Source organism: Frieseomelitta varia, unplaced genomic scaffold (assembly GCF_011392965.1).
Source record: "Frieseomelitta varia isolate USP_RPSP 00005682 unplaced genomic scaffold, Fvar_1.2 scaffold_305, whole genome shotgun sequence".
Lineage (NCBI taxonomy): Eukaryota > Metazoa > Arthropoda > Insecta > Hymenoptera > Apidae > Frieseomelitta > Frieseomelitta varia.
The window spans coordinates 37,289-54,996 of record NW_025110041.1 but is presented as its reverse complement, the minus strand read 5'-3'; the positions used below and the strand labels follow the sequence as shown (position 1 = coordinate 54,996).

The window sequence follows — 17,708 nt, the reverse complement described above, 5'->3', positions numbered from 1 at the left end:
GTTTCAAAGCGTGAAGCTTCAACAATCAACAAACAAAATAGATTTATTTTTCACAATAATGCTACACAATAATCCTACGATACTTTCGTTTAAATGTTTGAATTTTGAATATTTCGTTTGAACGTTGAAATATTTTTTTATGAAAATGTTACAGGTCCAAACGTTGAAAAATTTTGTTCACTGGATGTCCGAAACCACCATGAATTTCAAGACTCAAGTCTCCCTCTGCAAAAGTTACTGCAAGATTTTTGTTTGCCAAGTTATTGAACTTTGAATACTGGTGTTAAAAGACAAAAATTCCAAAAATTCCAAGAACTTTGACGAATTTTCGGATGTATTCAAAGTTCGATAACTAAACGAAAAGAGATTGGACAGCAAGTTTTAGAGAATCATTATAAAGGGAAAGCTTGACTCTTGAAATCCACAGTGGATTCAGTCACGAAAAGAATTTTTCAACGTCCATTGAGAGACGTTTGAATTTGTAACATTTTCTTTTCCCCCCACTGTATGACATAAATACATTTTTGTGAAAAATGAATCCAGGATTGTCAAAGTAGAAAGTTTCACGCTTTAAAAGCAGATTCATCCTTGTGTGATTTCTTAACAGTTTAAATATCGAATGTTGGAAATTTAATGTACGTGAGACACTGTGGCCAACGACGATCTCTTTGCAAACTTAACCTAAACAATTTGTCCACCGTGTATACTCGTCGTAATAACATTCACTCGCAATAAAACACTTACGTATTTATCGATGGACCGCAGTTTAGATTTCTACGCATTTTCAGAAAATTTAAAGGCTCGAAATTGCACAGAATGCCAGTGTAGGGTAAACAAAAATTTCTTCCCATCTATTTCAGAATATAAGAAAAAATTAATTTTGTTAAATTTAAGTTAAGAATATAAGAAATGGTACAAGAAAAAATTAATTTTAATAAAATTTGAAGTTCAAAGGTGACTTTTTATATTTCAAACATCAGTAAGAAAGAAATTTTAAAAAATGTGTAATAAAAAAATTGCGGGTTTATTTTAGTAAAAAGCGATGTTTGTCCCATCTTATGTTACGAAGAAAATGCAATGCGATGCTTCTTATAATGTCTGACACGTGTCAAACAATTTTCAATGGAGATTCTACCCTTTAAATTACAATCAAATATGAATTACTTCATTGCACGACCTCGCACGGCACTTTTCTAAATGCGACTTCAATGTTTCGGAAAATTGAAGAGATTCTCTCAAGCGGAGAGCTCGACTTCCACTTTGTTTACTCTTTGAACGTTAAATCGTTTGAGAACAGTCCAAAGATCATCGACGTGAGAGAAACGCAGTTATTAAAGACTTATCCGCGAAACACGGGTAATTCGATCCTTCCATCTCGACAACTTTTATTTAGCATCGAATTTATAGCCGGCCTTGATCGTTCGCCTACTCGTCGTCAAACGAAGGAAAGCAACCGAATCGAGGTTATCCAATTTTATGCAGCGCCGAAGCGCGGAAACGGTCGTAACGATTCGCAAACTTCGATCAATTGTCCTGCCTCCTGTTCGTTCCCGATTGAAAACGGGGCAAAGGGAGGTGGAAGACGGAACAAGATTTTCGCATTTCCATTACCAATCTTTGCCAGCCGAATTATTAAGAAGTCTCATAGCTCCTGAGCCCGGCTCCTTGGAAAATTAAACGCCTACTTCCAATCGTCTTCGGCGATTCAATCCTCGAGATTTTTCAAACAACGAGAGAAATACTGACGAGTCGATGGACGAGAGAGACGCGGCACGATTGCCCAATTATTCCGCGATTGTTCCCCCTCGAGTGGCCTATCTCCTCCTTTGTCCGATATAAGATAGTATGACTAATAACAAATTAGTAATTACTATTGCTCCTCACACCAGACTATATAATCATGGAGGAAACGAAAAGGAAGAAACTGAAGATTAGATTGGCAAAAAGAGCGGTAGGGTATTGTTGGATGACCAATCCGGACAATATTGAATGTAGGCAAATACTGACAATAAACTAGCAACAGTCCACATAAAAGTGAACTGTGAATAGTTAGTCATAAGGGCAAGATCCAATAGTTGGTCATCTATGCTCCTTCCCCTTCCACTTGACGATGATAACCCAATANACATTCTAAATCATTATAGATTCATTCAATATCGCTAACTCATAAAACATTCTAAATCATTCTATATCGTTAAGAGCATTAGACATATATCGTTATTCTAAGACATTTTAAATCATTGTGTATCATCCTATTTCATACACGACCACAAAATTGTAAGGGAATAAATTCTTCTAAATTGTAAGCGTGTTGACTCCATTACACGGAATCCAACAGTATGAAGGAAGGATAGAAAGAGAAAGAGAGGGAGGAATAGTCAAAGAATGCGTAAAAGAAAGGAAATCAGGAAAAGGGAACCAAGAAAGAATAAGGGAAAGGCAAGATCACCTCAAAACGTATGGTTTTAGACAGATAGGAGTAGAACAATTGTGGAGAGAAGGGAAACCAGCAGGGAAAATACAAAAGCAAAGACAGTGGAATAGAATTCAGAAGATGAGATACAATTGGAAGTATAAGTATCTGGTAACAAGAGAATTACCAAAATACCTGAAGGAGAGAAGGAAAAATGGAGAGCAGAAGGTGATAGCACGATGGAAATGTCAATTGTGCGAGGATGAGGAGGGAACATTAGAGCATTGGAGAGACTGTAGAGAGATGGAGACAACATATGCAAATCTGGAAGAGATACTGAGTGAAGAAGGCGGGAAAGAAGCGGTAAAATGGCTTAGGCGAATAGAAAGGAGAAAGAAAGATGAAGAGAGACAAGGAGAAGAGAAAGAAGAGATAAAACAAGTTTAAAAAGAAGAGAGCAACAAATAAACATGAAATAAAATGAAAGAATTAGGATTAGATATTAAGTAGACAAAAGAATAACATAGTTAAGATAAATATAAGTATAGGATAAAGCAAAATAGGATACAAAATATTATGTAAATATTATAATATGTAAAAGCAAGGATAAATGCAATGCGAATGTGCAATGTAAAAACCAAAGTCAATTTCAAGGCCAAAGAGGCTGAAATAAAAAATATACTACTACTACTATTGCTTCTCAAAATGATATCTGACCACATGGTAAACACATATCCTAAAAATGCAGCCGCTATTGATAAAAATATTAACACGTATTGTGGGATGGGCAAATTCTAGGAAAGGGTCCAAAATTTTCTCTAGTGCCCAACAATTGCAGATGTGCCAAGTGTTACCATAAGCTGTAGAGAAAGTTAGGCCTGGGACTTGGGATTGTTTATGGACCTCCAGGCCTAGCGTTTAAGATATTAAGGGTATAGATGCGTTTGTGTGTATGTGTGTGTGTGTGTATGAATGACCAATTTTTGTGCAGATGAGGAGAAAAGGCAATGAGTTTCGAGCAATCAGAGAGAACACAGTGAGTTTCGAGAAGTCGGAGAGAAGACAGTGAGTTGAGAGTTGCGAGAGAGAGAGAGAGAGAGAGAGAGAGAGAGAGAGAGAGAGAAGAGAGTGAGCCGAGAGTTGCGAGTCTAGCGAGTTTAACAATTAAGAAAATAGTGTGAAACGTCACTTTATAATCATTATTAAACTTAAATTTTCCTTTATTTTTCCTTTAACTTTTAATGAACCTTCTTTAAATGAATCTTTTACCAAATTCCTACAATATTAAATTTTGTACAAATACTGTACATAGTATAATTTTTTTAACATAATTGTATATAATAATTTCTACAATTGTACATTGTATACGTTTTTTGCGTTTAATTCGTCCTAAGAGACACTTTTGATATTTTTGAACATAATAGGAGCCACCGGACGCGAAACTCGTGTCAAAAATTACAACTCGCGAAAAGAAAACGCGTCATGGGTGATACGAGAACGCTGAAAATAAGCCGCTCAAAGACGAAAAAGTATCAAGCACGATTCCAAGCCCGAGGGGTGGCGGAGGCTACTCGAAAGTTTTTCCTCCGTTTTCGTACGACGTTCGGACTTTCAATGCGCAACGTCGAAGAGGGAAGAGGTTCACGACGAAACGCCAGTTTGGCCATAACGCCGGTGTTGGAAACTTATCGATGGACATCGTTTCAGAGACGTAACTCCATTGCTGGCATGCTTCACGAGCAGAAGCTCCCTCCCCCCACTCGGTATCTTTTTCAAGAGGGTGGACAATAAGGGAGGATTCCGATCGACGAGGATTGTTGCGAGGGAAGTTTGGCTGGATCCTTGGCTCGGGCCGGCCAATGTAACCAGGGCATAAATATTGATGAGATTGTATCGGCGAACAAGTTTCCCGGGTGCTCGTAAAAATACGAGACGCGCTGCTCGAGAAGCCAATAGTTACCCCGAATAATCGGCGAGCCGTGAATTGTACGAAATATTTTCTCCATATCGAATCTCGTCTCCAAGGGTTCGAGTGACCAGCGGGCAATTGATTCGAATTACGGCCAGCGGTAATGATCCGTTAATTTTCTCATCTCCGTGGAGTTTTTTTTACTCGAAATAGTCACTATCTTCAACAGAACGTCACTTTCGAACTCGAAACTTTTTCCAAGCAAGTACTAATAGTTTTTTTTTTCAAAAAATAGGAAAAAAGGTTTCGTTTGACGCGTGCTGACAGCGACTTTATGCTTCTGGACGTGATGTTTATATTTCGAATAACGTTAACAGTTAGTTTGATTAGATATCCTATTATATTAATATAAAATAATATTTTTATAATTAAATGTTAAATCATTAAAATAAAGTAATATGGCGGCCTTTTAAACTTTTTAGGGAAATTTATTATTTAATTTGATAATCCACGATAGGAAATACTTAAATTATATTTATGTATTGTTATTATAATTTATGAATAGAAATATATAAATAAAAATTTTATAAAATAATATTTCAAATCAAAATGCAGTATATTTATTCATTTGATTATTTATACTCACACTGATGGCACAGCTACGACAAATTAAATGAAATGATTTTTAACACGAAAATTACGTAATATAGACATACACGCGTTCAGAATCATAAAGTCGCTGTTAGAACGCTTGAACACAATATTAAACGATTAAGAAACTTTTCTGTTGCTTGTAAAAGTATTTTACCTTCGTAGAATACATTGCGAAAGAAAAAAAATTCATCTATGATATCCACCGACAAACTTTTCTTTTCACCTTGTACACTTTGGACCATGTGCACGATGCGAATCGGCGCAAAACAGCCAGTGACAAGAACCGACGAAAGTAGCGACGACGCATATGGCGAGACACATTCCCGATTAAACGCGCGGAAGCTCGCTGCGGATATCCGCTTTCCGAAACGTGTACGCTTCGCGCGAAACTCGCCCGTAAGTACGCTTGCACGAGACTCGTTGCGTCGTGTTACGCTGCCGGAAACCACGACGCGCGGATCGTCGGAAGAAGAGGGAAAAGAGGGAGATATTTGAAACGAAATTTACCGGAGAGAAATTCTTCTCAGATGGATTAACGACGTTTACCGGAAACGGAGGATCGAAGAGTCGAGTAAAGTTTACGAGTCACGCCACTCGTAATTCCTCCCGCCACGAAAAAACTCCGGAGAGACCGGAAATACGATTATTTCCTAACCTCTGACAGATACACGCAGGATATAAACTTCGATCGTTATCCTGCACGCGTAAATTTGTCCCAACGAGACTGCCGTTCTGTGAATCGTTGACGAACGATTCGTTGTCGGCGATCGTAACTTTCTTTCTTTCGTTTTTCTTTCTTTTTTAATTTATTTATTTATTTATTCTACGGAGTACGGTAATAAAAAATAGAAAAAGCAGAGAAATGGAAAAATAGCAACACATGAATAAATGTAGATCAATTGAAGAAATACTTATTAAAATAGATCATTAATATTTATTAAAATAATTTTAATTGAATTATTTATTATTAATTTAATATTTATTAAAATAGATCAATTGAAGGAATATGATAAAATCTGCTTACGATCGCACGCGGAAATGAGCCAAAGTATTTATTAGACACTGTCAAAAAAGAAAGAATATTCTGCAGAGGCAAACAACAGAACACAGATTCTGTGAACTGGATCAAATACGTTCAAATCTGAATGTGTATTGAAACACACGAATAGAACAGGAGCATCGAAACTGTGTGTATAATTTATACCTTTCAAAATCTTCGTGTGGGCGAAAACTTAAAAAATTGATAGACTCGGTAAACGAACTGACAGGGATGGGAAAACAGAACGGTTGGGATAAAAGATAAAAGGAAAATCTAAGCATATAACTTTATTGCAGACACGTTCGCGAGCAAGGTGGCCGCCTGCCAGGACAAGTACGCCGACGCTAGTGTTGGGAACGTGACCGGAAGTAACGCGGTGAACGTTTTCCTGGGGATCGGCATTGCATGGAGCATCGCAGCCATTTACCACGCCTTGCACGGCGAGAAGTTTGAAGTGGAACCGGGCAAGTCAGTATCGATTGCTTTTTTTCTTTCTTTTTTTTCTTTTTTTTTTTTTTTCTTTTTTTTGCTTTTCGGCATGTTATTTCTGTGTGTACAGGTTGTTTCAAGGAAACTTAGAAAAGATTATGCGGATTTCTAATTTTGAAACAACTTGTATTTATCAGATTCAACTATAATTTCTCAAAAAGAGCTAGAAACTCGAAAGAGTCGAGTTATTTGTACAGGTCGTTTCAAAGAAAGTTAGAAAAGATTATTATCGAAATATGCTGTTTTCTAATTTCCAAACAACTTGTATTTGTCAAATTCTTCAAAAAGAGTTATAAACTCGAAAGAGTCGAGTTATTTGTACAGGTCGTTTCAAAGAAAGTTAGAAAAGATTATTACATTAGAAATATGCTGACTTCTAATTTTGAAACAACTTGTATTTGTCAAATTCTCCAAAAAGAGTTACAAACTCGAAAGAGTCGAGTTATTTGTACAGGTCGTTTCAAAGAAAGTTAGAAAAGATTATTACATTAGAAATATGCTGATTTCTAATTTTGAAACAACTTGTATTTGTCAAATTCTCCAAAAAGAGTTATAAACTCAAAAGAGTCGAGTTATTTGTAGAGGTTGTTTAAAAAGAAGTTAGAAAAGATGATTACCGAAATATGCTGATTTCTGATTTTGAAACAGTCTGTCGAATATCCCCCAAAAGAGAACCGTAAACTCAAACGAGTCAAGGTCGTGAAGAAATAAAAGTCACTCCGAGTTGATTTCGTGAAAAAAAAAAAAAAAAATTCGATACCAGAGAAACTTCGCTGCGAGAGAACTTCCAGTTACCGTCGAAATTGAACAGATTGACACATTCTCTTTGAACTTTTTCCGCCGGACGAGAACAGAAAAAAAACGCGTTCGACGGGATTGATTTATCGTAAACGAAGTCGTGAAACTTTCGGAAACAGTACAGACTTTCGAGATTGGGCTGTCTAAATACAAGACTCGATTTGAACTTAAATTAAGTTGAATTAAATTCCGTTGCTCATATACATTATATAGGATGGGCCAAAAGTTTCTTCCCGCCTATTTTTTTCTTTCTTTTTTTTTTTGTTTAATAAAGAGAAAACCTAATTTTATCAAATATATTAATAAAAAAAATTACTGATTTATTTTAGTAATTGTGAGTGACGTGATTTCTTGGCCCACCCTGTATAATATCTCTTCAGTGGCAGCTTTTTGATACTTTTCTCTCTTCGGTGTTTCCTCATTTCTTTCTAATCACGTTGGAAACTAGCACAGTGTGCAACAAACCTTAAATTCAAGATTTAAGATCGAATCGAGGCTTAAGCGACTATTGTGTAAAACGTTAACGTGCCTAATTGTTTTTCTAAACAAAAAGTCGAAAAATGCGTGGAAAAGAATGAGTTGAGTTCAGAATTGATTAATTATTTTGTAATAATTTCTGCAATTCGATACTATATATCGAAATCGTAGCAATCGTGATTGTTAATCAATTAATCGTCGTTAAAAGAAATCAGCGATTAATTTTCGTAATTTATAATCGTTCGAGCGATTCATTTATATTTTAATTTTCATTTATATTTTAATTTGTAATCGCGACGTAACTTTCTTAGAGTTTCTACTGATACTCTCCTCCCAGCAGTGTTGCATTCTATTCGTAACAATTTTTACAAAATTGTCCGACTTGGGATATACAGTCGTCAATTGTGATCTCTGTATCGAGCGCACGGCAACACTTAACGTGTTAATCATAATGGTTAATCATTAATGTAATCAAATTAATGTTTTGCCCGCCTCTGATCAAATTTATCTTCCACATATTCTACGGGGGGCTGTCTGTCGCAATTTTTTCGTCACGTTACGAAAAATTTTTACACGAGATTCCGCTGTGACACGACTGTCAGCTGTTCGGTTGTAAAAGAACGAAACCTAGGATGATCCGAAAACGAATCTCCGAACATACGATTCGAGATAGTCGTCCGTACGAGAGACGCATCGATGCTACCGGAAGCCAGTGGTGTAACGGTGGATGACGTGAAATAAAACAGAATGAGACAATATATCAGATAATAATATATGAGAGAGCGTCGTTTCCCATTTACGATCGAGAACGATGGAAAGAAGGAAATTTCGGTCGGTGGTTGCCGAGAGGAGGTTGGCCAACGCCGCGATTTACGCGCTGAATCGTGACCAGCGCCGATGTGACGGTGTCCTCGTCTGGAAAATTGTTATCCCGTGACGTGTATCGGCAGGAATATCGCATAGGATGTAACGCGCGATACAGATATTACCGACGACGACGTTAGGTGTCAGAACGCAGACAATCTCCTCTAAAGAAAGCCATCCCGGGCATAAATTCCCGGATTTCGAAATGGCCTGGGCCGAGACTTCTTTCTCGAAACTAATGGTAACCGAACGCCAATCGTTGTCAATAAATAATAAATATTAAATTAAATATGAAATATTAAATTAAAATATGAATTAAATGTAATATAAATAAATATTAAAGTAAATATGAAATATTAAAATTAAAATATGAATTAAATGTAATATAAATAAATATTAAATTAAATATGAATTTAATTAAAAAGATTTATATAATAAGTGAGGCTGAGTAAAGATATTTAAAGATTATAAAATAAATATTAAAAGATTCGTATCTTTTGTGAGAAGTGTTTATCTGAAGAATCGAGAAGTTATCTGATCGAACAAAATGGTCAATTTATTGATAGAGTTTTTATCGATGAATCAATCTCGCTTTTCATTTGGGTATAAATGAAAGAAAGAAACGCAGTTACTTTTTGACTAATCTAATAAATAGTAAGTAAAACAGGATTAAATTGGAATTAATACGATGAACGTGAATGAAAACGGCGACGTATCTCGATATCGGGCATTTTACTGTTCAACTGAGGAAAATAGTATCTTGGTTTAAGGCGTTATGTACTTTCCATAATATCAGAGAAATCGGTTCTCCAAAAATTGTGTATTCCGTTATTACGATCTTTCTAAAATACTCTGGAATATTCTAGAAAATTGAAGCTCCCGCCGGCACCTAATGGTAACATAACTGAAAAGCGTTTCGAAAAGCGTTTCTCGCGGAATGGAATTTTCAAAATCGATACTAGAAATATCTGAATGGCCGAATCAATTTCGATAAAAATTTCTGGCAACATTCCCAAAGCTACTGCCATCTAATACTTTGACGAAGCGAAATTTTGATTCTTCTTCGTCTTCTTTTTTTTTATTAACAAAAGAGTTGAAGATTCGCGACAAGTTACGTGTTCCAAGTTGAGAAAAAATATAAAAATAATATAATATATATATATTTATTTATATAATAATATATATGTATAAATAATTAATATTATACATATATTTATATATGATATTAATAAATATTAATACACTAGTACTCTTGTGCAATTTAACGTGAAATTTAAAAAATTGCCTCAGACAACCTGACATTGTTTCGATGAAACAGCTCCCATAACCTTCGTACATTCAATTCAGACTTTTTGCAATCGATTGTGTGATCGAACAACATTTAACGTACGCGTTAACTTCCTAATGAAACTTGATGTAATTTTAATCTTCTTTAACAAACTCTATAATTTTCCTTATATATTGCAACCACTATTTACTATAATAATCATTAATTACAACTCGTAATTAATTCGAAATTACTGTATCAGTAACTACGTATAACGTGGTACACAAGGGCACGATATCGCGTTTTCAAAAACGTGCATTTTCCGTGCAACACGCCTCTGTGGCTGCGTCTAATTTTCTCGGTTGCCAATAACGGAGCTCGACCTCCCATGAATTTCAACGCCATGGTAAAACGGGTATCGCGAATCTTATTCCAACCAGCCTCAGACTCGTGAACCTCGAGTTCTTTTTTTTTTTTTCTTTTTTTTTTTGCCTAACACTAACGTTTCACTCGCGTGAAATCGAATTGCCACGTGGAAACAAACTAGATCCAACTAGATTCGAATTCGGTGATTAACACGTTCGAGACGAAGCCGAACGTGTAGTTTTATTTTTTTAATTAATAAAAATCGAGTGTAAGTGGCCGACGGCGGCCAAACGAATAATAAAAAATGAAAAATCATTGAAAGTGAAACTACGCGTTTAGAATCTGTCACGTTGATTCTATTCTCCGTTTTTCTGTTTCCTTTTTTCTATCGAAATTGTCCAACATCGATCGGTTGTTGAGCCATAAATCACTCGAGTGGGCTGGCAACAGATGCGACGCGAACAACCGGTAGCAAGGAATCGTAGTTGCGCCATGTGCACGCAGATGGCGTTGTAATATTCTCGATCGTTCTTGCACGCGCGTACCGATATCGATTCCACTTTGCATCCGTTATCTGATAACACTTCGACTTTCGGTCAAAAACGCGTGTTTGACATAAAAAAAAAAAAGAGTACGATTCGCCTAACTGACCACCTTATGTACATGTCAGTTTGAAGTGATTTTTAAGAATAAAAGATAGTAAAAAAATTAAAGTAAATAAACAATTTTTAAGAATAAAATATAATTTTAAAACATTAAAGTTTAATAAGAATTTTTTAAGAATAAAATATAATAAAATATACCGAGAATTCCCCAATCCTGCTCGTCCCATTCGTCGTCCGAACGCGAAAATTCTGATAGTTTGCGTTTAATTAACTGGGATTACGCCGGTGTATAATTGTAAAGCGTTATATTTATTCGAACTCGTTAGGGAACAAACTTGTGCTCGTGCAACGGGTTCATACAGCGAGAAGTCACGGCGGAAAGAATCGGCTTTATCGGTTTACTACGTAAATTTTCCGTGCACGAGCTGTTTGCCTCTTGATAAACTCGGAGGAACAGGGCTCTGTTCCAGCTGCAATGGAAGTCAATTACAAATAAATTTACACAGCGCATTGTGGCACAACTGCGCCAGCGACAACGAAAAATTGTCGATAATGTCAACTGACGTTTCATTTCCTAAAACGTGAACAAATCCTGTGACAATCCATGTGGTCTGATTTCAAAGTAAATTATCGTAACCTCTATTTTCACAATTGGAAAGGATGATTTTACACCACGAGCGAGAATGCTTCTTTTTTTGAAGTTTCACGTAACTAGATCGCTTGAAGATTGAAATCTTCTTTCTACAACAATTTCTTAAACCATGATGTTTGCCATCTTTTCTTCGTCATTTTATCGAACGTTGAATATTAGGATTAGGCTTAAATCTTCAAAAAATCCTGACATTTGAGATAAAATGGTGAGAAAAACAATCGTACAACGAGTTTTAAGAGAAAGTTGCAGCCGTCAAGACTGTACTGGATTTAGTCACGAAAAAAATTTCTCAATGTTTTCACACGTTTGGATTTTGACAGTTTTCGAGATCGTCTTACAAACTTGATGTGCGATCTTTTCTTCTACTACTATTTTATCGAACGATTAAATTAAAAAATTCCAGAAATCCTGACACTTCGTCGTATGTTCAAATAAAAAAATCGTGAATGTCAACGGCTCGTTGCAAAGAGAAAATTTCAATTTTCAAGACTACACTGGATTTAGTTGCGAGAGAAATTTCACAGCCGTTTGGATTTTGACAATTTTCGAAGAAAAAGTGTCCTTTTCCATCCGTGATCTAACGTAAAATCATTTAAAAAAAGAAAAAAGAAAAACGAGCTTTTTTAAGAAAGCTTCGCGCCTTGAAAATTATCATCATTACCAACGTCATTATTTTTTATTTACAAAATTATATCGCAGACGAAATATATGAATCATATACCTCGTCTGTAGTTATATCAATTGAAATTGTCCTGAATATATTGAACAATTATATGAAAGAAAAAAAAAAAAGAAAAGTTTTTCGTTGTCGCTGACACAATTACTCTTGCGAATGTGTAGAGAGCCATTAACGAACGAAAAAAAAAAAAAAACTAATAATCTCTGCAACAGCCTAGCCTTCTGCGTGACGCTATTCTGCACGGAAGCCTGCCTGGTGATCCTGGTTTTACTACTGAGGCGGACGAAGAGCATCGGCGGCGAACTCGGCGGCCCTTTCCTGCCAAAGGTCGTCACGTCGCTGGTCCTTTTTTTCCTCTGGGTGTTCTACCTCATTATGTCGATCCTCGAGGCCTACGGCTATATCGAGGGCTTCTAAAAAGGAGCCCTTTCAACGCCCGCAAACGTCGGCCTACAACCGCTCCGCATGTATATTCCTCGCGTCCGAATTCAAGGCGTGTGCTCAACGAAACGTTCTCTCGGCAAGTATAACATATGCGTAAATACACGCGAATAACGTTAATGAAATAATTAAACCTCTTGCGCTGGAAATGCGCCACGTGTGCCAAAGTTGCAATATTTTCTCTTAGTTTCAAGTATATGATAAGTAAATATGACCCAAGCAAGGCTGATAATAGTAATTTCTATCCAGTGATAGATTCCGATAAGTTCGAAAAAGAAAAAGACGAATTATTTCGTACAGTTTGGTCGTACGTTATGGTACGCGAGCCAGTTGCCAGCGCAAGGGGTTAAGTTTAAATTAGATTAAATTAAGCTGAGTTGCGTTTAATTTCACTCATTCAGTGACACGAATCTGTGTACTTTTGATCGTGATCCTTTCGCTGGAAAAACTGTTGCAAAGACAACCGTTCATCAATCAGGAAAGTGTTACTCATTGAACGTCAGAATTTGCGATCCAGAAAGGAATCACGATTCTCTTTCCGATTGCTTCCTGCACTGTGCTATTACACATTTCATCAATTATACCTTCTATAAGCCCTCATTTACGAATTTTCCCTTGATTGTCATTGTGAACAGACGCGCAAGAAGCGCATTGTCACTTCGAATTTGCGTCGTTTCTCCGATTCGCAAAATATAACGTCTAGCTTTGTTCTGGAAACAGATTTCCGAGTTGCGAGGCAAAATTTTCGTTAATGCCGGTAGATAATTGTCGATTGAGTCCAAGTGCTTATCCTAGCACGAAATCCCGAAATATGCGCGAGAAGTAACGAGAGTAGGGCAAATGTACTCACGGCGTATGAATCTCATTGTCACAAGTATACGGATAAATGGAGTTCTACGGTAGCTCGGAAATTCCATCAGCCTCGTGTTACATTTGGCATGATCTACGCGAGGGCTTCGATATTTATTTTTCATTTGTGCATAAATGCACTTAATAAAAACATCATAAACAAAACGATACTTGTAAACAAAAAATTGATAAAAAATGATGAAAGAAGAAATTATATTCAATTATGACTTATTTATTTACTAATAATAATTCAATTATGACTTATTTATTTACTAATAATAATAATTATTACTCTAAATAAATTTCGCCCAGATCTGCTTCGAAAAAAGAGTATAAGCGTTGAAAAGAGCCATGTTAATCGTGTAAAAAAAAATTTTTTTTTTATTAGACAAAATTGATGTAAAATTTTTTGTTTTTAAATTAATATAAAATTAATATAAATTTTTTTTTATATTAGCCATATTAATCACGTGAAAAGAAATTTTTTCTTATTAGATAAATAAAATTAGTTAGATATAAAATTAATATAAAATTTTTTATGTTTTTTAAATTAATTAGATATAAAATTTTTTATATTTTTAAATTAACATAAAATTAATTAGATATAAAATTAATATAAAATTAATTAGATGTAAAATTAATATAAAACTTTTTTTCATATTAGCCACATTAATCATTTGAAAAAAAAAATTTTTTTTACATCCTTACACACCGAAGAACGACATTTCAAAAATTTACTTACAAATTGTTCAAAATAAATTTCACCCGGGTCTATTTATACCATACAGAATATAAACGTTGGAAAGAGTCGTATGAATCATGTGGGAAAATATTTTTTTCATATATGCGATATATGCGAGACGTATTGTCGACTTCAACTTAGGAAACGCATGACGTCCTCGGATCTTCGTGAACGTCACGAGGCCAGCGAATCAACGAGTTTCACTTTGCAAGAAAGTGGAAGAAAGACTTGCGAATGCGAGGGAAAAAAAAAAAGGTTGCCGGATACCGGGCCGGGAGTGTGGAGTTCTTCGTCTAACCGATTGATCGTTTCCCCTTTTTCAGGACGAGAAGGAAGCGGAAACTCCGAAACGGGCGGAACCGAGACTCCCTGAACCGTGTGCCGGGAAATCGCTGGTAGCTTTTCACCCTCCCGCCTCCGGGACGATTAACAACGAACGTGTGCGATCGCGCGGCGTTAAAACGAGTGCGTGAGTGTGCGTGGACAGAGTCCGAGAGCGAGAGTGAGAGCGCGTGCGTGTCGTCCGAGGACCGTGCGGTGAAATTTTAAGCTTGATGAGAAAGATATTTGGGGGTGGGGAGGGGTTAAGTCAGCGGGAGGAAAGGAGAAGAAAGGAGAAAGGAGAAGCTCACGTGCGCGATAAGGATAAGTAAAACGTGTGAGTTTTGCCTTATAACGTAATTTAAAAACGAAAAGACGGTGGGGATGGGGACGTAGATAAGAGGACACTTTCTAGTCTCGTACCGTACGGCTTCACGGCTGTTATCAGATAGAGTGCAACAAAAATCAGAAGGATATATATATATATACATACATACATACATACATACAGACACGCGTACGTATAAATAGCGTATGTATTTATTTAGCCCTTCAAGAAGAACACTAAGGTTTCTATGGTATTTTACTAGTAGCGGACTGTATCCAAGCCATTCCTCTTTCCGCCAGAGAACGAGACGTCGCTAATTTTATATAAACGTACACGTTATCGATACGTACGGGAAATGCTCACCGATTCTCTCGCGAGATGCGCCCCTGAGCGTTCGTGAAAATCGCGTGAGGTGAAATAGTTGGCGTGGTCGGGAGCGTCGATTTGCATCGCAAAGCCCACCGAGTCAAAGACCTCGCGAACGAGCACTCACTACTTTAGGCAAAATAAGTTGAAGACGCGTAACCGCGGCGAGAGAGCAAGGTAACGTGTGTATAGAGTGGAACATCGCGAATTGTTCACTAACCTCCCCTTCGCGAACGAGAAAAGGGGAGAAAAGGAAAGATCTTGCGAAATGTTCGAGATCCATTTTCAACGTCGAGAAACGAAACGTTGTACTTACGGATTCGTTACATACGCGTACTCGATTCTCCGACGAGGCAAGGGGAGGCGAATGAGGCGCGGTCTCGATAATAAGCCAGCTCGCCGCGGCGATTGCTCGGATTAACAATACGATGAAACATGTTTACTATTTATTAGAGAGTAAATTATAGCTAGTGCGATCGAAACGCGTGGGGACGGCGTGCGCGGCGGCATTCGTTCGAGCGACGAAATTTTCATTGGTGTTCACTGCCTTTGATCGAAGGTCGCTTCAACGCCCCCACTTGCGCTTATTGAACAACAGTTGTTGAAACAATTGAACGGACATTAAGTAGAACACGTACGATGTTAAAAAAGAAAAATATATATATATATACAAAGAATAAGAATGAACACACGCGTTAATTAAACACAACCACACCGACGAACGAACCCGTGTTTGACCGGTTCAACAACCGACATAATCGGACACTCTGAGAGGTCACAGTGACTTAGCAAACGTTCTCAGAGAACAACCGTTCGATTAATTTTAGCAAAAATTAACGTTTTGGCCGAGAAAACGGCTGCGTCTAGTTGAGCTTTAGCGCTCCAATAGTGATTAAACCAAGGTAAACGATCAAGCTGGTTGCTCTTTGTTCTCTTCAACAACGAGCTAATCACGAAAGAGAACGCGAATCGATACGGTCTCGCGATACGCGGATTCCGCTCGGCGTGTGCTTTGACTTTCGTCGTTCCGTCGTCGGTTAGACTTAAGTGGCAGAGCTCTGTCGCGAGAAAACGACGAAAGATCGGACAAACGTCGAAATTTCCGCAGCTGTAGCAGCTGAATGACTGAACGAACTTTAACCTCCGTAGGTCGAACGAGCCTCTTCTCCTCCCTGTCGAAGCCGCGCGAAATTTAATCGCCGATTACGGATAATCGTAATCATTCGCGATTCACGGATCGATCGACCTCTTAGCTGTTGTTACCTTCAAAAATGTATATCTACATTGTGTCGATTATACTCGTCAAACACAGAGTACGTGCAGTTGTTGTAGCGAATTAAATAACACTGGTTTTCCTTGAAAAATCAATAATTTTGATTTAACTAACATTAATTAATAATAATTAATATTGTTAATTAATTTTAAAAGTGTGCTGCTAGTGTATCCAACTAGTTTTCCTTGAAAAATCAATAATTTTGATTTAACTAACATTAATTAATAATAATTAATATTGTTAATTAATTTTAAAAGTGTGTTGCTAGTGTGTCCAACTAGTTTTCCTTGAAAAATCAATAATTTTGATTTAACTAACATTGATTAATAATAATTAATATTGTTAATTAATTTTGAAAGTGTGTCGCTAGAAATTGTTAACTACAAAATTGAATTGAATCACACTAGTTTTTGTTGAAAAACTCAATAACTACTTAAATATTCGTAATTTAATAGAAACTTAAATATTCATAATTCTCTTGTTAAATAAAAAAAAAAAATCAAATATTTGGAGAAAATGAAAAGAAATTGGAGATTTAATTTATTCTTTCAGAATGATGTTTCTTAAAGCAAAGATACGATACATAATGACACAGATGCGTGTCAAGCACCAATATCTAGATTCTTTTCCAGTTTCTGACGATGTACTTGATACGTAATCTGAAAAATGTTTTCGCGATAAAACGTGTAATATACACGTAACTATACATTCCATACACTCCAGCGGGAAGTTTCTTTCTATATGACAAAAATTATATATCAAACAAAATAATGTCTACACTTATCAGACAGTGTATGCATTCAGATTGACTTTCACACAATCATAGCAAGGAAATATTTCGAAATGATGTAAAAAAGAACTAGTCCCGAAATATTGTCTACACAAATATTTGAAATTTACAAATATTTTAATTTCACTTTCCACGAGAAAGTTAATAAAAGGCGACAAATTGCAATCACTTTATTCGTCGTTACGAAAAAAAAAAAAAAAAAAAAAAAAAACGCTGCAATTTCTTCGCGACGAGTATACTCGTGTGTTATTCACAGCTAACAATAAGAGGTTGAAGCTTCCCTCTTCGTCCGAGGACAGAGTAGAATGGCGGCGAACGTAGGGAGAAGAAAGGAGGGAAGATTCGATGCTAGGAGGAATCTCCGCATTTCACGGGGAGGGGGGGGG

The 17,708-nt window shown here is 36.6% G+C and overlaps 1 protein-coding gene across 3 annotated transcripts in view; it reads left to right on the top strand.

Annotated features, from left to right (window-relative positions):
• LOC122529726 (sodium/calcium exchanger 1-like) overlaps positions 1-15,291 on the top strand; it is a 122,132-nt gene extending 106,841 nt beyond the window's left edge. For all 3 annotated transcript variants that reach the window (XM_043656114.1, XM_043656113.1, XM_043656115.1), the window contains 3 exons: positions 6,312-6,483; positions 12,425-12,732; positions 14,568-15,291. In XM_043656114.1, coding sequence (XP_043512049.1) covers positions 6,312-6,483; positions 12,425-12,629 — 377 coding nt within the window. In that variant the 3' untranslated portion in view covers positions 12,630-12,732; positions 14,568-15,291. The remainder of the gene's footprint in view (positions 1-6,311; positions 6,484-12,424; positions 12,733-14,567) is intronic.
• Positions 15,292-17,708: the final 2,417 nt, after the last annotated feature.